The sequence below is a fragment of the Hypanus sabinus genome, chromosome 20 (assembly GCF_030144855.1).
Source record: "Hypanus sabinus isolate sHypSab1 chromosome 20, sHypSab1.hap1, whole genome shotgun sequence".
In the NCBI taxonomy this organism is placed as follows: domain Eukaryota; kingdom Metazoa; phylum Chordata; class Chondrichthyes; order Myliobatiformes; family Dasyatidae; genus Hypanus; species Hypanus sabinus.
The window spans coordinates 61703410-61728519 of NC_082725.1; the positions used below are offsets into that span (position 1 = coordinate 61703410).

At 44.3% G+C, this 25110-nt stretch overlaps 1 protein-coding gene across 2 annotated transcripts in view; it reads left to right on the top strand.

Annotated features, from left to right (window-relative positions):
• tmem108 (transmembrane protein 108) overlaps window positions 1-14544 on the top strand; it is a 118024-nt gene extending 103480 nt beyond the window's left edge. For both annotated transcript variants that reach the window (XM_059945610.1, XM_059945611.1), the window contains exon 6: window positions 14231-14544. In XM_059945610.1, coding sequence (XP_059801593.1) covers window positions 14231-14347 — 117 coding nt within the window. In that variant the 3' untranslated portion in view covers window positions 14348-14544. The remainder of the gene's footprint in view (window positions 1-14230) is intronic.
• The last annotated feature ends 10566 nt before the right edge of the window (window positions 14545-25110 follow it).

Sequence of the window (25110 nt, forward strand, 5' to 3'; positions counted from 1 at the left end):
AGATAATGGAAATGCCTTAAGGGTGTCATCAGGCAAGGCACTTGCTACAAGGTATCTAGACTCAGGATATCAGGCAATTCAACCTAACACAAAGTAGCCTGTGTTGACCAGTGAGCTAGTCCCATCTAACTCATGCCTGAGGAAGACAGTCAGGTTTACCGTTGAAACGTTGCATTCAGTATCAGTAAGTATGCAAATGCTAAGGCCAAAGGATAGTATGGCTAGTCCCATCTACCCATGAATGGCCTGTAGACCTCTAAAACTCTCCAATCAATGTATTAGTCTAGATGGATTTTCAACAATGTGTGTCTACAACTACCACTATTTCTGACAGCTCATTTCAAATACATATCAACTTTTGCATGAAGAAGCTGCCCCCGCTGTCTAAATCTGAGTTAACTAGCTTCAGATTTAAACCTATGCTATCTTGATTTTAACACCCACTCCATGTGAGAAAGACTGTGCCCACCCCGCAAGAAAGGTTATGCTTTCTTGACCCTCATGATCTTGTATAACTCAAACTGAAATTCAAAGTAAATTAATTATCAAAGTGCATAAATATCACCATATACAATACTGCCTTGAGATTTATTTTCTTGCAGGCAAATAAAGAAATACAATAGAATTTATGAAAACTGTACGTAAACAAAGACTGACAAACAACCAAAGTGCAAAAGAAGACAAGTATACAAAATTTTTAAAAATTAAACAAACGAAGATTGATAATACCGAGAACATGATTTGTAGAGTCCTTGAAAGTGAGTCCATAGGTTGTGGAATCAGTTCAGTGTTGAGCTTAGTGAAAGTTGGTTCTCCATGTTAGTTCAGGAGCTTGATGGTTGTAGCTGTTCCTGAGTCTGGTGGTGTGGGACCTGAGGCTCCTGTACTTCCTGCATGATGGTAGTAGGAAGAAGAGAGCGTGGCCTGGTTTATGGGGTCCTTCATGGTGGAGCTACTTTCTTGTATTCATGCCCCTGGTAAATATGGTCAATGGTGGAAAGGGACTGGCCTGTGATGGACTGGGCTGTATCCACCGCTTTCTGTTAACTTTTCTGATCCTGGGCATTAATGTTTCCCTATCAGGCCATGATGCAACCAGTCAGGATACTCTCTGCTGTGCATCTAGAGAAGTTGTCACCGTTTTAGATGACATGCTAAATCCACGATCCCAGGACAGATCCTTTGATATGATAATACCAATGAATTTAAGGCTATTGACCCTCTCCACCTCTAATCATCACTTCCATATTGCGGGAAATAAAGTCCTAGTCGACACAACCTCTCCTTGTAATTCAGGCCCCCAAGTCCAAGCAATGTCATAGTAAACTCTTTCTAGTTTAATAGCATCTGTCCTATAACAGGGTGACTGAAACTGTATGCAGTTCTCCAAGTGTAACCTCACCAATGTCATATACCTAACTCCTGTACTCAGTGCCCTAATGGATGAAGGCCAGCATGCTGGCTGTCTTCTTCACCACTCTGTCTACCTATGACAGTGCTTCACTGAACTGTGTACTTGTACTGCTAGTTTCCTCTGTTCCATAAATCTCACCATTCTCTGTAGAATTCCTAAGCTGATTTGACCTCCCAAGGTGCAATACATCACATTTATCTGGACCCATTTGCCAATTCTCAACCCACAGACATAGCTGATTAACCATATAAACATATAACCATATAACCATATAACAATCACAGCACGGAAACAGGCCATCTTGGCCCTCCTAGTCCGTGCCGAACCCTTAATCTCACCTAGTCCCACCTACCCGCACTCAGCCCATAACCCTCCACTCCTTTCCTGTCCATATACCTATCCAATTTTACCTTAAATGACACAACTGAACTGGCCTCTACTACTTCTACAGGAAGCTCATTCCACACAGCTATCACTCTTTGAGTAAAGAAATACCCCCTCGTGTTTCCCTTAAACTTCTGCCCCCTAACTCTCAAATCATGTCCTCTAGTTTGAATCTCCCCTGCTTTCAATGGAAACAGCCTGTTCACGTCAACTCTATCTATCCCTCTCAAAATTTTAAATACCTCGATCAAATCCCCCCTCAACCTTCTACGCTCCAATGAATAGAGACCTAACTTGTTCAACCTTTCTCTGTAACTTAATTGCTGAAACCCAGGTAACATCCTAGTAAATTGTCTCTGCACTCTCTCTAATTTATTGATATCTTTCCTATAATTCGGTGACCAGAACTGCACACAATATTCCAAATTTGGCCTTACCAATGCCTTGTACAACTTTAGCATTACATCCCAACTTCTGTACTCAATGCTTTGATTTATAAAGGCCAGCATTCCAAAAGCCCTCTTCACCACCCTATCTACATGAGACTCCACTTTCAGGGAACTATGCACAGTTATTCCTAGATCTCTCTGTTCCTCTGCATTCCTCAATGCCCTACCATTTACTCTGTATGTTCTATTTGGATTATTCCTGCCAAAATGTAGAACCTCACACTTCTCAGCATTAAACTCCATCTGCCAACGTTCAGCCCATTCTTCTAACCGGCATAAATCTCCCTGCAAGCTTTGAAAATCCACCTCATTATCCACAACACCTCCTACCTTAGTATCATCGGCATACTTACTAATCCAATTTACCACCCCATCATCCAGATCATTTATGTATATTACAAACAACATTGGGCCCAAAACAGATCCCTGAGGCACCCCGCTAGTCACCGGCCTCCATCCCGATAAACAATTATCCACCACTACTCTCTGGCATCTCCCATCTAGCCACTGTTGAATCCATTTTATTACTCCAGCATTAATACCTAACGACTGAACCTTCTTAACTAACCTTCCATGTGGAACTTTGTCAAAGGCTTTGCTGAAGTCCATATAGACTACATCCACTGCCTTACCCTCGTCAACATTCCTCGTAACTTCTTCAAAAAATTCAATTAAGAATGTCTATAATAATTTATAACCTTCTACACGATCTGCCTATTTTAATATTATCCACAAACTTACCAACCACACCATGTACATTCACGTCCAAGGTTTTATGTAAAATACAAACACTATGGCACACCACTAGACATAGTTATCCGGTCTGGGAAACAAGCCTTGACCATCACTCTCTGCTCCCTACCATGAGCCAGTTATGAATCCAATATGCTATCTCCCCCAAGTTCCACTATGATCTAACCTTCCAGTCTAGCTTGCCATGAGGGACCTTGCCTTAGCAAGGCAGCATTCACTGCCCTGCCCTCATCTACCCTCTTTGCTCACTCCTCAAAGAACTCCAAGAGCTCTGCCCATTCACAAAGCCAAGCTACTGTCCTAAATTGAACCCCATCTCTCCAAATGATGGTAGATCCTGTATCTCAGAATCACCTCCAGCAATTTACCCACCATCAATGTTAGAGTTACTGGCCTATAGCTTCCAGGTTTATTTTTGCTTCCCTGTCCAAACAATGGTACCTCATTAGCCACTCTCTAGTCCTCCAGAACCTCACATGTGGTCAAAGATGAAGCAAAATTTCTGCAAGGGCTTCTGCAATTACTTCCCACAAGGTCCAAGAATGCACCTCAGGCCCTGAGTATTTATCCACCTTAATGCACTCTAAACTCTCCAATACCTTCTCCCTGTTCAGTTATATGTGATTCAAGACAGCACCACTTGTGCTGAGTGATGAGAGATGAGAAAGTAGAGCAAGAAAGCGGAGGGAGGGGAAGAAGTAATACAAGGTGGTAGGTGAGAGATGAAACCAGGAGCGGGGAAGAATAAAATAAGGGGCTGGAAAGTTGATAGATGAAAATGATAAAGGGCTAGAGAAGGGGGAATCTGATAGGAGGATAGAAGACCATGGAGGGGGAGCACAAAAGGGAGGTGATGGGTACGTAAGGAAATAAGGTGAGAGAGGGAAACGGGAATGGTGAAGATGAGGATTTACAATTACCAGAATTTCAAGAAGTCGATGTTCATGTCGTCAGGTTGGAGTCTAATCAGACGGAAAATAAGGTGTTGCTCCTCCAACCTGAGTGTGGCCTCATTGTGGCAGTAGGGGAGCCCATGGGCTGACATCTCGGAATGGGGAAGTGGAATTAAAATGGGTAGCCACTGGAAGATACCGCTTTTTCTGACGGACAGGGCATAGGTGCTCAGCAAAGTGCTCTCCCAATCTACGTTAGATCTCACTGATATACAGGAGGCCACACTGGGAGCACTGGATGGAGTAGATGGCTCACACAGACTCACAGGTGAAGTGTCGCCTCACCTGGAAAGACTGTTTCAGACGCTGAATAGGAGTGAGGGAGGAGGTGTTTAGGAACATATGGTGTGTTTGCCTTCATAAACTGTGGGATTGAGTTTAAGAGCTGTGAGGTAATGTTACAGCTATATAAGACCTTAGTTAGACTCCACTCAGAGTACTGTGCTCAGTTCTAGTCACCTCGTTAAAGGAAGGATGTGGATACTATAGAGAGTGCAGAGGAGATTGACAAGGATGTTGTCTGGATTGGAGGATATACCTTATGAGAATAGGTTGAGTGAATTTGACCTTTTCTCCTTGGAGCGATGAAGGATGAGAGGTGACCTTATGGAGGTGTATAAGATGATGAGAGGCATTGATCGTGTGGATAGTCAGAGGCTTTTTCCCAGGGCTGAAATGGATAACATGAGGGGGCATAGTTTTAAGATGCTTAGTAAAGGGGGATGTCAGAGGTAAGTTTTTCACAGAGAGAGTGGTAGGTGCATGGAATGGGCTGCCAGTGACGGTGGTGGAGGTGGATACAATAGGGTCTTTTAAGAGACTCTTGGATAGGTACATGGAGCTTAGAAAAATAGAGGGCTATGCCATAGGGAAATTCTCAGCAGCTTCTAGAGTAGGTTACATGGTCTGCACAACATTGTGGGCCGAAGTAATGTATTATAGATTTCTATGTTTCTATGAGGTGTAGGGGCAGTTGTAGCACTTGTTCCACTTGCAAGGATAAGTGCTAGGAGGGAGATCAGTAGGGAGTGACAATTGGACAAGGGAATTGTGTAAGGAGCAATCCCTGTGGAAAGCAGAAAGTGGGGGGGGGGGGGGAGAAGATGTGCTTCGTGGTGGGATCCTGTTGAATATTGCAGAAGTTATGGAGAATTATCTGCTGGACATGGAGGCTACTGAGGTAGTACATGAGGACAAGAGGAATCTTATCCATGATGAGGTGGCAAGAGGATGGGGTGAGGGCAGAATTGTGCAAAATGCAAGAGATGCAGGTGAGGGTAGAGTTGATAGTGGAGGAAGGAAAGCCCCATTCTTTGAAGAAGGAGGACATCTCATTAGTGCTGGAATAAAAAGTCTCATCCTGAGAGCAAATGCGGCAGAGACAGAGGAACTGGAGTGGCATTTTTCCAAGTGAGAGGATATATAAAAGATATCAGTAGATAAACTGTCTCCAGAGATAGAGACAGATCAAAAAAGGGAAGGCAGGAGTCGGAAGTAGACTAGGTAAATTTGAGAGTATGGTGGAAGTTGGAGGTAAGGTTGATGAAGTCAGTGAGCAGGAAGCAGCACCAATGCAATCATCGATTTAGCATAGGAAATGTTGGGGAGTGATACTAGTGTTGGCTTGGAACATAGACTGTTCCACATAGCCAGCAAACAGGCAGGCATAGCTAGGACCCATGTAAGTGCCCATGGCTACCCCTTTGGTTTGGAGGAAGTGGGAGGAGACAAAGGAGAAATTGTTGAGTAGATTTTCTCATTTTTGAGATTCTTTCCAGATCTTTTTGCCCTGATAACTTATTTTTTAAGTGCACTCCTACACTTTTGTGGAAGAGTCACTAGTTCCCAATTACTTATGCACTCTTTTCCTTAACCAGAACCTTTCTTTTGTCAGCCAGGGATCCTTAAATCCGTCAGCCTTGTCGTTCACTATTGAAGGCCTATAACGCAATCTCAACTATGACAATATCTCTGTTTCTAAGTTTTGTCCATCTGGATGATCCCCCAAGAATATCCTCCTTAAGGGCCATTGTCATCTCCTCTTCCTTCAAGAATGCAACTCTGCCTCCTCTCTTATGTGAATCTCTCCCACGTCTGTAGCAGCTGTATCCTGGAACACTGAGCATTCAGTCCAGCCCTTCTCTCAGCCATGTTTCCACTATGACTATCATATCCCAGTCCCTGGGTCAATCCATGTTGAGTTCATCTACCTTACCAATCAAGCCTCGTCAATGAAACAAATATGTTTTAAACAAATTTACTTTCCTCTCCTTTTACCATGCTCCTGGCCATCCTGACAAATTTGCTTTCACTGGCTACAAAATTATCCCTTCATTTCTGACAGCCACTCTACTGCTCAGAGTTGCACTGCTCTGCCATTCTAGTTTAAACCTTCCAGAGCAGCACCAGCAAATCTCCCAGCAGGATATTGGCCCCCTCTCCCGTACACATGCAACCTGCCTCTCTCTTGTTCAGGTCATGCATACCCATGAGGAGATCCCAATTGTCCAGGAACTTGAATTCCTACCTCCCGCACGTGTCTTAGCCATATATTCACTTGAGCTAGCTTTCTATTTCTATATCCACTGTCACGTGTCACTGAGGGTAATCCAGAGATTTTTAAGTTTCCTAACTCCCGGTACTCATTGTGCAAGATCTCATATCAGTTTCCAACATGCAGCAGAAAGTCTGGTTGTTCAACCTCTCCCTTGAGAGTGTCCCAGAGCCGCTGTAGAAAGCCCCTGACCCTGGCATCCAGGCAGCAACACATCATCTTCACCATGGAAGACACTAGCAGTGTGCCAGGGAGGTCTGTGAGTGCCAGGGAGCAGGAGTGAGTGCCAAGGCTATTACAAAGGAGAAAGTGCTGGCAAACTGAAAGGTCTTAAGATCAATAAGTTACCTGTACCAGATCCTGAGAGAGGTTGGTAAGGAGATAGCAGATCCATTGGATATGATCTTTTAAGGATCACTTGATTCTGGCATGATTCCGGACGATCGGAAATTACAAATGTTACTCCACTCTTTAAGAAGGGAGGAAGGCAAAAGGAAGAAAATTATAGGCCAGTTAGCCTAACCTCAGTGGTTGGGAAAGTGTTGGAGTCCATTATTAAGAATGAGGTTTTGGGGTACTTGGAGGCTAATGATAAAATAAGTCAAAGTCAGCATGGTTCCTGTAAAGGGAAATCTTGCCTGACAAATGTGTTGGAGTTCTTTAAGGCAGTAACAAGCAGGATGGACAAAGGAGAGGCATTGGGTGTCGCTTACTTGGATTTTCCGAAGGCATTTGATAAAGTGCCACACAAGATAAAATCTTATGGGGATACAGGAAAGATACTGGCATGGATAGGGGAATGGCTGACAGGCAGGATGCAGTGAATGGGAATAAAGGGAGCCTTTTCTGGTTGGCTGCCAGTGACTAGTGCTGTTCCACAGGAGTCAGTATTGGGACTGTTACTTTTCACATTGTTCGTCAATGATTTGGATAATGGATTTGATGGCTTTGTGGCCAAGTCTGCAGATGATACAAAGATAGTATACGAAGAAACTTTGAAATATACAAAGGAGTAGGTAGTGCTGAGGAAGCAATGCGATTGTAGCAGGACTTGGACAAATTAGAGAATAGACAAAATGATGTCAGATGGAATACAGAGTTGGAAAATGTATGATAATGTAGCGGTGTGCTACACGCAGCGCTAAAATTACGACATGGAGTCGGTAACTGCAGTCGAAGGAAAAACTTTATTCGAAATCCCCAGCCTCACTTTTAAGCCTCCCTCAACCTGCCCCCCGTGGCGCAGAGGCTCCAAAGTTCTGTGCTCGCAAACCCCGGACCGCCGGATGATCCCCAATTCCTCCATCCTCTGGAACTCCTCCTTCGCCAGTCGGAGCTTGTCCGGGGGAAGCCGCCGAGCGCAGGCGTGGAGGGGTGGTCCCTGGGTCGGGATGTGGTGCTGTACGCCGTGTCGGGACATGGCCACTGTGAACTGCGGTGCCAGAACCGATGGGAAATCCGCCAGGACCCTGGTGAAGTCGTTGTCGGACAGTGTGATGGAGCCGAGGTGAGGGGCTGGCAACTGGGCTGCACCCAGGGAGAACGTCTGAAAGGTCTCGGCGTGTACCAGTCTCTTCCTGGGCAGGTTGACCAGTAGGCTGTGAGCTCGCAAAAAATCCGCACCCAGAAGCGGTTGGGCTGCGGCGGCCAGTGTGAAGTCCCACGTGAACTGGCTGGAGCCAAACTGTAGCTGCACCTGACGGGTGCCATAGGTCCTTACTGTGCTGCCGTTCACGGCCCTCGGGGGGGGACCCGGTGCCCTGCTGCGGGTGTCCTAACTCGTCGGAGGTAAACCGCTGATCTCAGCCCCAGTTTCGACCAAAAACCGGTGTCCCGACCTTCTATCCCACACATACAGGCTATCCCGATGGCCAGCCGCCGTAGCCATCAGCGGCGGCTGGCCCTGGCGTTTCCCGGGAATTTGCAGGGTGGGCGACAACAGCGGGCTTCTGCGCCCCACCGCTGGTGGTAGAAACACCAGTGTTCGTTGGGCCGGGGGTTGGCGGGCTCTGCGGCCGGGCCTGGACTGGTTTGCTGCTGGGAGATCTGTGCGATGGACCTTCTTGGCGTTCCACAGCAAGTCCGCCCGGGCTGCCACCTTCCGGGGGTCACTGAAATCCGCGTCGGACAGCAGCAGGCGTATGTCCTCGGGCAGCTGCTCCAGGAATGCCTGCTCAAACATGAGGCAGGGTATGTGTCCGTCGGCCAGAGACAACATCTCATTCATTAAAGCCGATGGAGGTCTGTCTCCCAAGCCATCCAGGTGCAGTAAACGGGCAGCCCGCTCGCGCCGTGAGAGTCCAAAAGTCCCTTATGAGCAGGGCTTTGAATTCCGTGTACTTGCCGTCCGCTAGGGGCAATTGTACGAACTCCACGACCTGGGCCGCTGTGTCCTGGTCGAGGGAGCTCACCACGTAGTAGTAGCGGGTGTCTTCTGAGGTGATCTGGCGAACGTGGAATTGGGCTTCGGCTTGCTGGAACCATAGGTTCGGTCGCTGTGTCCAGAAACCCGGCAGTTTCAACGAAACCGCATGAACAGAGGCGGCGTCGGTCATTTCTGGTCCAAAAATCGTTTTGACCTGTCGGGGTCACCAATTGTAGCGGTGTGCTACGCGCAGCACTAAAATTACGACACGGAGTCGGTAACTGCAGTCGAAGGAAAAACTTTATTCGAAATCCCCAGCCTCACTTTTAAGCCTCCCTCAACCTGCCCCCCGTGGCGCAGAGGCTCCAAAGCTCTGTGCTCGCAAACCCCCGTAGGCTATCTAATTGTGAGCCGGTTCAGATGTGCCAGGAAATGGGTCACCACAATAACGCATTTTGGTAAAAGGAACAAAAGTGCAGACTATTATCTAAAATAGGGAGAAGGTTCAAACATCAAAGATGTAAAGGAACTTAGGAGTCCTCATGCATGACTCGCAGAAGGTTAATTTACAGGTTGAGTCTGTGATAAAGAAGACAAATGCGCTGATGGTGTTTATTTAAATAGGAATGGAATATAAAAGGGGATCTTATTGAAACCTACAAAATGTTGAAAGGACTAGATAGGGTGGACATGGAAAGGATGTTTCCTATGGTGGAGGTGTCCAGAACTAGAAGACACAGCCTTAAAACTGAGGAGCAACCCTTTAGAACAGAGGTGAGGAGGAATTTTTTTTAGCTAGAGAGTAGTAAATCTGTGGAATGATTTGCCACAGACAGCTGTGGAGGCGAAGACCGTGGGTATATTTAAAGCAAAAATTTATAGTTTCTTGATTGGTAGATGGAGCTTGTCAGCCTGGGAAGGCAGTCAATCTAAGAGAGGGAAAACTCTGATTTTAAACTGCTGCCTTGCGGCCATACCCACTCATGGGAAAGGCTTCGGGAGTAAACCCTGAGGACAAATCCGGAGCTGGAGTCCCTAAGGCAGTCCGACGTTGTCTTCAACCTCGTTCTGGCAACTCCTGCAACAACACCGGTGCCAAGCTGTATCGGCCCTTGTCCTTCCCTTGGACAACATCGGTGGCGTGGAGTGGGAAGATTTGCTGCATGGACAACAGCCGGTCTTCCATACAACCCTGCCCAGGCCTGCACCCTGGAGAAGACTTTCCAGGCACAGATTCATGGTCTTGCAAGACTAACGGATGCCATACATTCAGGGCATCAGAAGTTATGGCAAGAAGGCAGGTGTATAGGGTTGAGTGGGTTCCAGGATCAGCTATCATGGAATGGTGGAGCAGACTCAATGGGCTGAATGGCATAATTCTGCCAAATGTCTTATGCTCTTATCTTGATGTCTCTTTTGTGGCCACAGAAACTCCTGTTTATCCCCACCAACATCTGGGTCTTCTAACATTAATGCCCAATGTGACTTCTCCTTTATTCTCTGAGCCAGTCATAGTGGTACCAACCTGGCTACTGCTACTGTACCAAGGAAGGTTGCTCACCAATCCCCCCCCCCCCCCCAGCATCATGTTGCTGAGAGGAGCATTTACAGGAGGACCCTGCACTGTCTGTCTCTTCCCCTTGCTTTCCCTAGTGGACATCTAAAAATTTGCAGCCTGCATCTTAAGTGTGACTATCTCAAGTCTTCTGTATGATGCTCTCTGCACTCTAGACAATCCTAATACATAGAACATACAAGATTGCAGCACAGTATGGGCCCTGCAGCCTACCTTTATAACATTGCTCCATAATCAATCTAATTCTTCCTTCCTAAACATCCCATAACCCTCCATTTTCCTTTCATCCATGTGCCTAACTAAGAATCTCTTAAATGTCCTTAGTGTATCAGTTTCTACATCATTTATGGCAGTGCATTCCATGGCACTTACCACTCTCTGTGTTAAAATCTACCTCAGACAATTCCCCTAAACTTTTCTCCACTCACCTTAAAAGGATGTCCTCTCGTATTAGCTATTACCACTCAAGGGAAAAGGTGCTGGCTGTCCACTCTATCTATGCCTCTTATCATCTTATACACCTCCATCAAGTTGCCTCCCATCCTACTTCACTCCAAAGAGAGAAGCCCTAATTCATTCAATCTATCCTCTTAAGACATGTTCTCCAAGCCAGGTAGCATCTTAGTAAATCTCCTCTGCACCCTCTCTAATGCTTTCCCATTCTTCCTATAGTGAGCCTACTAGAAATGAACACAAGTGTGGTCTAACCTCATGCCTCTGTGATGTAATCCACTGACTGATGAAAGCTTGCATGGCAACTTTGAGGGATCTATGAACTTATACCCCAAGTTTGCTTTGCTCCTCCACACTGCTAAGAATTCTGCCATTAACCTTGTACTCTACCTTTGTTCGACCTTTCAAAGTGAATCACTTCATAATTTTCTGGACTAAACTTCATCTGCCACTTCTTAATCCAGCTGTACATCTTGTCCTGTTGTAACCTTCTACATAATCCTCAACACCACCAGCCTTGGTGTCACCTACAGATGTCCTGATACACCCTTCCACATCCTCATCAAAGTCATTTATAGTACATCCAACTCTGCTCTAGTTCTTAATGCAGGCCACTGGGAGTTGTTGCTGGGCACATGCTCTACAGATGAATTTATCAAGGACTCTAGCAGTCTCCCTCTGCTACATCCTGGAGTTGAAAGTTATACCATTATCAACATATGCACCATTTGATCTCTCAATGGAAGGAAGGTAATTGATGAAGCATTTGAGGACAGTTGGGCCTTAGAAGCCCCTGAAGCAGAATTCTAGGATTGGGGTCACTGGGTTAGAACAACTACAACCTCTGAGTGGAGTACAACTTCATCCCTTGATTGCTTCCCTTGAAACCCGCTGCATTCAGCTCCTTAATGGAACTCAAATGCTGCCTTGATGTCATCTCAGCTGGGATTCAGGTCTTTGGTTAACATTCAGATCTGGAGTCAAGCACTTCTGATAAAACTTAAAGGAAGCATTAGTTGTCAGGTTGCCTTTAACTAGGCATTGCTTGCCAGCATTTCCATTGGTAATTGGTTTATTATTGTCAGATGTACTGAATTACAGTGGAAAACTTTGTATTGTATGCCGTCAATGCAGATCTTTTCACTACAACAGTGCATTGAGATAGTGCAAGGGAAAGTAATAATAGAATAAAGAGTTTCAGTTACAGAGGAAATGCAGTGCCAGCAGAAGATGAGGTATACATCATAATAAAGTAGATCGTGAGGTCAAGAGTCCATCTTATTGTACTAGGGAAATATTCAATAGTTTTATAACAGTGAGATAGAATGTGACTTTGAGCCTGCTGATGCATGCTTTCAGGCTTTTGCCTCTTCTGCTGATGGGAGGGGGAGAAGAAGAATTACCCGGGGTGGGTGAGGTCTTTGATTATGTTGGCATCTTAAGTGAGAAGTGCAGACAATCCATGGAAGGGAGGCTGGTTTCTGTGATGTGTTGAGCTACGTCCACAAGTCTCTGCAGTTCTTGCAGTGTCAAGCAGAATAGTTGCCATACCAACTTGTGATGCATCTGGATAGGATGCTTTCTGTGGTACGACTATAAAAAAGGGTCAACAGAGCATGACAAATTTCTTCAGCCTCTTGAAGAAACTGGTGCATGGAATGGGACCCAAAATAAAAAGCAACATAAAAGAGGAGGCACCCAGGCCAGGAGCATGATACAGCACTGTAATAAACACAGAAATATGGGAGGAGTGTGAGGGCGTAAGTGTTGAGCATAAGGAAAATTAGACTATGTTCCAGGCATGAGATTACATTTAGGAGTACATTATCATGTCAGGAAAAAAAGGTGCATTGTAAATTTAATCTTCCTACTTACAAGGTATTCAGGAAAGATGGAGAAAAAGTAAAAGGAGTTGACAGTATTACCCAGGTAAACTATTACAGCTCTAGAGGATGATTTTGTAGAGAAGTGAAGATTAAGGTATTACAACACTTGTAGAGGGAAGAAGAAAGTAAACAAACAAGCCCTTAAGAAACTTCTAAAAAGATATAACTGTAGAATTATGATAGAGTTATACAGCATGGAAATAGATGATGCATACCAACTAAGTTACCCCATCCAAGTTAGTCTCATTTGTCCATAACCTTTCAAACTTTTCCAATCCATGTATCTGTCCAACTGTCTTTTAAAAGTTGTTATAGTACCTGGCTCAACCACTCCCTCTAGCAGCTCATTCCACATCGTTACCACCCTTTTCCCTCTCACCTTAAACTCTTAAAGAACTAATTCTTCTAATAGACTAGAAAATACCAAATAATAACGTTACAGTGGCACAGGCAATAAACCAAGAAATATCAAAGGCATGTAAGAATGGAACGGCAGTTATCACGGGGGACTTTAACTTCCACATAGATTGGGTGAATCAAGTTGATCGAGGCAGTCTGGAAGAAGACTTGATAGAATGCATACATGGTAGCTTTCTTCAACAGCATGTTACTAAACCGACAAGGGAACATGCTATCTTGGATCTGGTCCTGTGCAATGAGACAGGTAAAATCAGCAATCTTGTAGATAGGGATCCTCTTGGAAAGAGTGATCACAGTATGATTGAGTTTCTCAAACAAATGGATAGTGCAATAGTTTGATTTAAAACCCACCAGTGTTTTTCTTCTCCCCCTTACTATTCCTAATTTCTACCCGGATGGATTCAACATTCTGCTCATTAGATCTTGTATCATCTCTCACTATTGCCCTGATCTTATCTTTAATTAACAGCGCTAACCACCTCCCTGACCTTCCTGTCTGTTCTTCCATATTACCTGATATCCTTGGATACTTAATCCTCTCTACCCTGCAACCACATTTCTGAAATGGTCACTAAATCATACTGATTTGTGCTACAAATTCACTGGCCTTGTTACGAATACCATGGACACTCAGATAAAGTGTCCTTACGCTCATTGTAAAATCTAGTGATCTTTGTCTCCTATGCTCTTGACTTTTCTGCACTCTATCCTTACTTTCATCTTTTTTAACTTTTGCTTTTACTTTATCTTTATCCACACTTTTCTTTTACTTTTTCCACACTTCTCCATTCTGTTGAACTCACCCCTCTGCTATTCAGTTTAAAGCTATGTCCAAAACCCTGGTGGGAGTATAACAGCCTGACTGTGGGCTTTGTGATATTTTATGAGAAATCATGGAACTGACAAAGGTTGTCATTCTTACCAACACATCAATGGAGAAAAGTACCTCTGCACATGACAAATATTATGAGATTTGCAGCTTGGTCTATTGTGGAATAAGAGATGCTTGCTTTTATTTTTCAGGACTGCCTGTCTGAGCCACAATCCCCTCCAAATGGTGACTACGTGGACACTGGAATGGTACTGATCAATCCGTTTTGCCAAGAAACACTCTCTTCCCAGAAGCCAGAGAACTTCTGAGTTATTATCATGTGGCCAGGAAGGCAGAGTGAAGCTGCATTTTCTGTGGTAGCTCTAAGGTACTTATTATGACCAGCCAGTTGTCTGAACCAATGGAACACATTTCCAAAACCTCTCATATGTTTTTTTTATATGTGTAAAGACTTTACAAAACAGTGCTTTATAAAATTAAAGTATTTCTAAACAGAAAACTATTTCATTATTTGACTGTTTCTTTGTGACTTCCCTGTTTTTTGCTGGTGAGCTTTTATTCTACATATAATATTCTGTATTTATTTATTGGAAATATGAAATAAAAATAAATGAAATACCTACTACAGAACGGTTGAACTTTGATGACAGGGAGCTGATGGAGCTGCCACTCCTTGGTCATTCTGCCAAAACGTATCATCTATTAAAAATACAGAACTTCACAGCAGTTTCTTTGGAGTTGGACTATGACCAATCACCAAGCATTGGAAAAGGCAAATAAAAATAATGCAAGTGCAACGGAACCGGCTGCTGTTGTGAGTGGTCCAGTGTTTGGAGAAGCTTGGGGGAGATCAGGCTTGGGTGAGGTAGAGCATCTGGTAAGTTTCTCTTTTTGTTCTTAATTGTTCATTCCTCGTCTGTTAGGACACAATAGTGTTGTGAGAATGGCACTAGGGATAGTGTTTTGTATTGTGTGTGAGATTGTCTCCTGGATAACCACATCTGCACCAGGTGCATCGAGCTGCAGCTCCCCAGAGAACATAATACGGAACTGGAGCTGCAGTTTGATGACTTTTGGCTCATACAGGAGGATGAGGACGTGTTAGATGGGAGCTATAGGTAGTCACCCCTAGGCTGCAGGAGACAGGTAACTGAGTGACTGTCAGGAGAAGAAAGGGAAATGAACAACCAGTATAGAGTACCCCTGTGGCTGTTACACCCAATAATAAGTATACATCTTTAGGTACTGTTGAGGAGGAGGAACCTACCGGGGAAGCTGCAATGGCCAAATCTGGTGCACAGTTACAGATCGGCATGTATGACCTTGTGGGCATTGCTGAATCGTCATTGAAAGAAGATTATAGCTGGGAGCTTAACATCCAAGGATACATAATATATAAAAAGGACAGACAGGTAGGCAGAGGGGGTGGGGTAGCTCTGTTGGTTAAAAAATGAAATCAAATCAATAGAAAGAGGTGACATTGGGTTGGAAGGTGTTGAAACTTTGTGGGTAGATCTAAGGAACTGCAAGGGTAAAAAGACACTAATGGGAGTTATATACAGACACTCAAACAGTAGTAAAGATGTGGCCTACAAATTACAGCAGGAGACAGAAAATACATGCCAAAAGGGCAATGGTACAATAGTCACTGGGATTTCAATATGCAGATAAATTGGGAAAATCAGGTTGGTGCTGGATTCCAAGAAGGGGATTTCTAGAATGCCTACAAGATGACTGTTTAGAGCAGCTTGCAGTTGAGCACTCTAAGGGATTGCGTGTTGTGCAATGAACCAGAATTGATTAAAGAACTCAGGTAAAGGAACCCTTAGGGGAGAGTGAGAGAATTCACCTTGCAATTTGAGAAGGGGAAGGTAAAGTCTGATGTATCAGTATTATATTGGAGTAAAGGGAATTAAAGAGACATGAGAAAGGAGCTGGCCAAGACTGATTGGAAAAGAACATGGCAGAATGGATGCAATTTGGAAGGCGCAGAATATATATGTCCCAAAGGGAAATGACTATTCTAAAAGCAAAATGACACTACCATGGCTGACAAGACAAGTCAAAGCCAACATAAAAGCCAAAAAAGATGCAAATAATAGAACAAAAATTAGTGGGAAGTTAGAGGATTGGGAGGCTTTTAAAAAGGCAACTAAAAAAGTCATTAAGAAGGAAAAGCTGGAATAGGAAAATAAGCTTGTCAGCCATATTAAAGAGGATACTAGAAGTTTCTTCAGATACATAAAGTGTAAAAGAGAGGCACAAGTGGATATCTGATCACTGGAAAATTGCACTGAAGAGGTAGAAATGGGGGACAAAGATCTGGTAGATGAATTTAGTAAGTATTTTGCATTAGTCTTCACTGTGGAAGACACTAGAAGTATGTTAGAAGTTTGAGAGTATCGGAGCAGAAGTGTATGAAGCTGCCATTATTAGGGAGAAGGATCACGAGAAACTGAAGTCACCTGAACCAGATGGACTACACCCCAGGGTTCTGAAAGCTGAATGAAGAGATTGTTGAGACATTGGTAACGGTCTTTCAAGAATCAATTGATTCTGGCATGATTCTGGTGGAATGGAAAATTGCAAATGTTAGTCCACTCTTCAAGAAGAAAGATAGGCAGATGAAAGGAAATTACAGGCCAGCTAGTCTGACCTCGGTGTTTGGGAAGATGTTGGAGTCGATTGGTAAGGATGTGATTTCGGGATATTCTGAGGTGCATGATAAAACGGGCCAAAGTCAGCATGGTTTCCTTAAGGGAAAATCTTGTCCGCCAAATCTGCTGGAATTCTTTGAAGAAATAACAAGCAGGGTAGACAAAGGAAAACCAGTGGATGTTGTGCACTTGAGCTTTCAGAAGGCTTTTGACATGATGCCACACATGAGGCTACATAACATGGTATTACAGAAAAGGTACTAGCATGGTGAAACACTTTGATTCCATCAGCTGCGTAAGTCTAGGAAAAACCATCTCTCCTCACAAAATGTGTGAGATTGAGGTGCAAGCCCACCCCAAAACCCCCTGTATGTGTGGATGCTGCATGAGTTATTACCCTGTTACAAATAAATAACAGACAGTACACCACATACAATTAAATGATTTCACTTTATCATTCTTAATTTGACTAGAGGGTTAGTAAAGAAAATGCAAAAAAAAGAAAAAGGCCCATTTTAAATGAATAGGGTTAATATGCACAAGTTGGAGCTCATGGTTTCCCCTTTGTCAACCAGTCTTCGATCTCCCCGGGTTTCGTCAGTTCATGGCCCTGCTCCGGGTTGAATCCTACAACTCTGGCGTCTTCTCCCTTCATCTCCCTGAACAAAAGACCCAGCTCAGCCTGGTGTAGGCACACAGCACGAAAACACACTCCCTTCATTGGATGGCTCACATTCCAAAGCACGTGTTATCACTAACCATAACCCAAACGCTTCTTCTACAGAAAGACCATTACATTAGCAGTGAAACCTTTGCTGGGGTGTTACACTGTTACCCCCCAACCAAAAGTAGTCATATCTTCATGACATTGAGATAATTTGCCACCCCTTCATACAAAGCATAAGTCCAGCCCCAGGTATAAATGGCAGTGACATAGCTCACCAAGGCGATAGGTGCCAGACTCTTTTACCCCAGTGCTACATAGGCCAGCCTGTCTGGTGTCCTCCTGATTTTTTAAGACCTCAGTACCCCATCATCCACTTATTCAGGTTCAGACACTCCTGAGTGTCTGGATACAGCTGGACTACATGGCGAGGCTCCCCCCCCATTCTGTCACTCGTGCCCTCCTGCAACTCGGACCCTTCTGCCACTTGGCTGACCCCCACTTCATCCCCTTCATGGTCCTGCTGAAACCCAGTCTGTCCACAGATAGTCCCCTCAATTTCACCTGACAGCATGAGAAGGGATGGGAATCTCCTCCTCAATCAATGGGGAGTTAGCAAAAGGCAGCATATACCACACCCCCATTTCCACATCCCATTCAGGGGTGGCGGCCGGTCTAATCTCTTCCTGATGTTGGTCTTTCAGTCATTCCGCATCACCGCAGAGTCCTCTTACTGGGTGTTGGCTCTGGGTCAACCCATACCTCTTGTCCCAGAGGCAGTAGGTTGTTCTGATGGAGAATATTGACAGGCCTATTCCCATCCTCTGGTTTGACCCAGAAAACTGGTACATTTGCATCTGACTCTCCACTACATAGGGCGTAGCCGCCCAGCGGTTAGTCAACTTATGCTTCCCGGGAAGCTCCATATTCCTTATGAGACTCAGTCTTCCAGCATGAGTTGGGAGAACCTAACCTTTTGATCATATCTCTTCTTATTTCCTTGATTCTGCTTGGCAGCCACAACCTCAGCTAATTCATAAGCCATTTTCAGCTCCCTTTTCATATTAGGCACATACTTCAGATGTCTTTGGTGGTAGGTCTTCCTCGCTAGTCCCAAAACAAAGGTTGATGGGCAACCTCACCTCGCACCCAAACATCAGATAATATGACAAGTACCTGGTAGCTTCATTTTGTATACAGTTGCAGCAGTGGACCAGATGTCCAACATGTTGACTCCACTTGTTCTTCTTGCTGATTTCTAAGGTTCCGAGTAAGTCTAGCAAGGTCCGATTAAACCTTTCGGTCTGGAGATCACTCTGTGAGTGATAAGGCATAGTGCTCAACTTCTCAACTCCAAGTAATTCATGTATGAGCCTGCTCTCGAAATACTATGTATCTGCCTGGGGAGGCCATAATAAATGAAATACCTCTTCCATAACACTTTGGCCACTGTGGTAGTGAAAACTTGCACAAATCTGGTGTGGTTATCTGTGATGACCAAGACATTCACCATATTGCTATTGACAGGAAATCCATACACACCAGGTCAAGGCAACACACACTCTGCAAATGGGACGATGCTGTGGCCCTTGTAAGCAGTGTCTTCCTCCATATACATCAAATGCATGACTTGTAGTACTCTTCGACCTCCAGCTTCATTCATAGAAACATAGAAAACGTACAGCACAATACAGGCCTTTCGGCCCACAAAGTTGTGCCAAACATTTCCCTACCTTAGAAATTACTAGGCTTACCTATAGCCCTCTATTTTACTAAGCTCCATGGTACCTATCTAAAAGCCTCTTAAAAGACCATAGCATATCCACCTCCACCACCATTGCTGCCAGCCCATTCCATGTACTCACCACTCTCTGAGTAAAAAAGTTACCCCTGACATCTCCTCTGTACCTACTCCCCAGCACCTTAAACCTGTGTCCTCTTGTGGCAACCATTTCGACCCTGGGAAAAAGCCTCTGACTATCCACATGGTCAATGCCTCTCATCATCTTGTAGACCTCCATCAGGTCACCTCTCATCCTCCTTCACTCCAAGGAGAAAAGGCCGAGTTCACTCAACCTATTCTCATAAGGCATGCTCCCCAATCCAGGCAACATCCTTGTAAATCTCCTTTGCACCTTTTTTATGCCTTCCACATCCTTCCTGTAGTGAGGTGACCAGAACTGAGCACAGTACTCCAAGTGGGGTCTGACCAGGGTCCTATATAGCTGCAACATTACCTCTCGGCTCCTAAATTCAATTCCACGATTGATGAAAGCCAATACTCTGTATGCCTTCTTAACCACAGAGTCAACCTGCACAGCTGCTTTGAGCATCCTATGGACTCGGACCCCAAAATCCCTCTGATCCTCCGTACTGCCAAGAGTCTTACCATTAATACTATATTCTGCCATCATAGTTGACCTACCAAAATGAACCACCTCACACTTATCTGGGTTGAGCTCCATCTGCCACTTTTTAGCCCAGTTTTGCATCATATTAATTTCCTGCTATAACCTCTGACAGCCCTCCACACTATCCACAACACCCCCAACCTTTGTGTCATCAGCAAACTTACTGACCCATCCCTCCACTTCTCATCCAGGTCATTTATAAAAATCACAAAGAGTAAAGGTCCCAGAACAGATCCCTGAGGCACTCCACTGGTGACCGTCCTCCATGCAGAATATGACCCATTTACAACCACTCTTTGCTTTCTGTGGGCAAGCCAGTTCTGATCCACAAAGCAATGTCCCCTTGGATCCCATGCCTCCTTATTTTCACAGTAAGCCTTGCATGGGGTACCTTATTAAATGTCTTGCTGAAATCCATATACACTACATCTACTGCTCTTCTTTCATCAACGTATTTAGTCATATCCTTAAAAAATTCAATCAAGCTCACGAGGCGTGACCTGCCTTTGACAAAGCCATGCTGACTACTCCTGATCATATTATACCTCTTCAAATATTCATAAATCCTGCCTCTCAGGATCTTCTCCATCAACGTACCAACCACTGAGGTAAGACTCAGAGGTCTATAATTTCCTGGTCTATCTCTACTCCCTTTCTTGAATAAAGGAACAACACCCACAAACCTCCAGTCCTCTGGAACCTCTCCTGTTCCCACTGATGATGCAAAGATCATCACCAGAGGCTCAGCAATCGTCTCCCACAGTAATCTGGAGTATATTTCATCTGTTCCCGGCAACTTATTCAACTTGATGCTTTCCAAAAGCTCCAGCACATTCTCTTTAATATGCTCAAGCTTTTCAGTCTGCTGCAAGTCATTACTACATCACTAAGATCCTTTTCCATAGTGAATACTGAAGTAAAATCTTCATTAAATACCTCTGCTATTTCCTTTGGTTCCATACACACTTTCCCACTGTCACACTTGATAGGTCCTATTCTTTCACGTCTTATCCTCTTGCTCTTCACATATTTGTAGAATGCCTTGGAGTTTTCCTTAATTCTGCCCACCAAGGCCTTCTTATGGCGCTTTCTGGCTCTCCTAATTTCCTTCTTAAGCTCCTTCCTAGTAGCTTTATAATCTTCCAAATCTCTAACATTACCTAGCTCTCTGAACTCTTTGTAAGCTTTTCTTTTCTTCTTGACTAGACTTATTACACCCTTTGTACACCACGGTTCCTGTACCCTACCATAACTTCCCTGTCTCATTGGAACGTACCAATACAGGACTCTACACAAATATCCCGAGTATTTGCCGCATTTCTTCCATAATTTTCCCGAAGAACATCTGTTTCCAATTTAAGCCTCCAATTTCCTGCCTGATAGTCTCATAATTCCCCTTACTCCAATGAAACACTTTTCTAACTTGTCTGTTCCTATCTCTCTCCAATGCTATTGTAAAGGAGATAGAATTATGATCACTGTCTCCAAAATGCTCTGCCACTGAGATCTGACACCTGACAAGGTTCATTTTCCAGTACCAAATCAAGTACAGTCTCTCCTCTTGTAGGCTTATCTACATACTGAACATCAAGAAACCTTCCTGAACACACCTAACAAATTCCACCCCATCTAAACCCTTCACTCTAGGGAGATATAACCATATAACAATCACAGCACAGAAACAGGCCATCTTGGCCCTCCTAGTCCCTGCCGAACCCTTAATCTCACCTAGTCCCACCTACCCGCACTCAGCCCATAACCCTCCACTCCTTTCCTGTCCATATACCTATCCAATTTTACCTTAAATGACACAACTGAACTGGCCTCTACTACTTCTACAGGAAGCTCATTCCACACAGCTATCACTCTTTGAGTAAAGAAATACCCCCTCGTGTTTCCCTTAAACTTCTGCCCCCTAACTCTCAAATCATGTCCTCTAGTTTGAATCTCCCCTACTCTCAATGGAAACAGCCTGTTCACGTCAACTCTATCTATCCCTCTCAAAATTTTAAATACCTCGATCAAATCCCCCCTCAACCTTCTACGCTCCAATGAATAGAGACCTAACTTGTTCAACCTTTCTCTGTAACTTAATTGCTGAAACCCAGGTAACATCCTAGTAAATCGTCTCTGCACTCTCTCTAATTTATTGATATCTTTCCTATAATTCAGTGACCAGAACTGCACACAATATTCCAAATTTGGCCTTACCAATGCCTTGTACAACTTTAGCATTACATCCCAACTTCTGTACTCAATGCTTTGATTTATAAAGGCCAGCGTTCCAAAAGCCCTCTTCACCATCCTATCTACATGAGACTCCACTTTCAGGGAACTATGCACAGTTATTCCTAGATCTCTCTGTTCCTCTGCATTCCTCAATGCCCTACCATTTACTCTGTATGTTCTATTTGGATTATTCCTGCCAAAATGTAGAACCTCACACTTCTCAGCATTAAATTCCATCTGCCAACGTTCAGCCCATTCTTCTAACCGGCATAAATCTCCCTGCAAGCTTTGAAAATCCACCTCATTATCCACAACACCTCCTACCTTAGTATCATCGGCATACTTACTAATCCAATTTACCACCCCATCATCCAGATCATTTATGTATATTACAAACAACATTGGGCCCAAAACAGATCCCTGAGGCACCCCGCTAGTCACCGGCCTCCATCACGATAAACAATTATCCACCACTACTCTCTGGCATCTCCCATCTAGCCACTGTTGAATCCATTTTATTACTCCAGCATTAATACCTAACGACTGAACGATTGATGCCAATCAATATTTGGGAAATTAAAATCTCCCATCATGACAACTCTGTTATTATTACACCTTTCCAGGATCTGTTTCCCTATCTGCCCTCGATATCCCTGTTACTATTAGACAGCCTATAAAAGACACCCAGTAAAGTTATTGACCCCTTCCTGTTCCTAATCTCCACCCACAGAGACTCTGTAGACAATCCCTCTATGGTGTCCACCTTTTCTTAAGCCGTGACACTATCCCACGCCCCCACCTCTTTTGCCTCCCTCCCTGTCCTTTCTGAAACATCTAAAACCCGGCACCTGAAGTAATCAATCCTGTCCTGAGCTATCCAAGTCTCTGTAATGGCCACCACATCATATCTCCAAGTACTGATCCATGCTCTAAGCTGATCCACTTTGTTCACAATGCTCCTTGTATTAAAATAGACACATCTCAAGCCTTCAGTCTGAGCACATACCTTCTCTATCAACTGCCTATCCTTCCTCTTGCACTGTCTACAAGCTTTCTCTATTTGTGAGATAACCTTCTCTTCCCCAGTCTCTTCAGTTCGGTTCCCACCCCCCAACAATTCTAGTTTAAACTCTCCCCAGTAGCCTTAGCAAACCTCCCTGCCAGGATATTGGTCCCCCTGGGATTCAAGTGCAACCCGTCCTTTTTGTACCATAGAACCATAGAACACTACAGCACAGTACAGGCCCTTCAGCCATCCATGTTGTGCCGACCCATATAATCCTTAAAAAATAATACTAAACCCACACTGCCCCATAACCCTCCATTTTTCTTTCAATCCATGTGCCTGTCCAGGAGGCTCTTAAATACCCCTAGTGTTTTAGCCTCCACCAGCATCCCTGGCAAGTCATTCCAAGCACTCACAACCCTCTGTGTAAAAAAACTTACCCCTGATGTCTCCCCTAAACTTCCTTCCCTTAATTTTGTACATATGCCCTCTGGTGTACATATGCTATTGGTGCCCTGGGAAGCAGGTACTGACTATTCACCCTATCTATGCCTCTCATAATCTTGTAGACCTCTATCAAGTCCCCTCTCATTCTTCTATGCTCCAAAGAGAAAAGTCCCAGCTCTGCTAAACTTGCTTCATATGACTTGTTCCCCAAACCAGGCAACATCCTGGTAAATCTCCTCTGCACCCTCTCCATAGCTTCCACATCCTTCCTATAATGAAGTGACCAGAATTGAACACAATACTCTAAGTGCGGTCTCACCAGAGATTTGTAGAGTTGCAACATGACCTCTCTACTCTTGAACTCAATCTCCCTGTTAATGATCCCATAGGCTTTCTTAACTACCTTATCAACCTGTGCAGCGACCTTGAGGATGTATGGATTTGAACCCCAAGGACCCTTTGTGCATCAACACTCTTAAGTAACTGACCTTTAATCCTGTACTCAGTCTTCTAGTTTGTCCTTCCAAAATGCATCACCTCACACTTGTCCAGATTGAACTCCAGCTGCCATTTTTCTGCCCAACTCTGCAGCCTGTCTATATCCTCTTGTAACCTTCCACAACCTACAGCTCCATCCACAATTCCTCCAATCTTCGTGTCATCTGCAAACTTACTCACCCATCCTTCCGCCTCTACATCCAGGTCATTTATAAAAATCACAAATAGCAGGGGTCCCAGGACAGATCCCTGTGGCACTCCACTAGTCACCGACCTCCAGGCAGAATACTTTCCTTCCACAACTACCCTCTGCTTTCTTCCTTTAAGCCAATTTTTTATCCAAGCAGCCAAGGTTCCACTTATCCCATGCCTCATGACTTTCTGGATGAGTCTCTCATGAGGGACCTTGTCAAATGCTTTGCTAAAGTCCACGTAGACCACATCCACTGCCCTACCCTCATTAATTTCTTTTGTTACCTCTTCAAAAAACTCAATCAGGCTCGTGAGGCACGATCTTCCCTTCACAAAGCCATGTTGACTATCCATGAGTAGACTGTACTTCTCCAAATGCTTGTAGATCCCATCCTTAAGAATCCCTTCCAGTAGTTTGCATACCACTGACGTAAGACTCACCGGTCTATATTTCCCAGGTTTCTCCCTATTACCTTTTTTAAACAAGGGAACAACATTTGCCATTCTCCAGTCCTCCGGCACTTCCCCTGCAGCCAAAGAGGATTCAAAGATCATAGCTAATGCTCCTGTGATCTCTTCTCTCAATTCCCACAACAACTTGGGGTGTATCATATCTGGCCCTGGGGATTTATCAATCTTAACGTTTTTAAGAAGATCCAGCACTTTTTCTTCCTTAATCTCCACATTGTCCAGCACATTGTACAGGTCACACCTGCCCCAAAAGAGGTCCCAGTGATCCAGATCTTAAATGTTTTTTTTGCATCTGTATTAACTAAGGAAACTGGCATGGAGTCAATGGAAATAAGGCAAACAAGTAGTGAGGTCATGGAACCTATTCAGATTGGAGATGCTTGCTATCTTGAGGCAAATCAGAGTAGATAAATCCCCAGGACATGACAGGGTATTCCCTCGGACCTTGAAGGAGACTAGTGTTGAAATTGTAGGGGCCCTGGCAGATATATTTAAA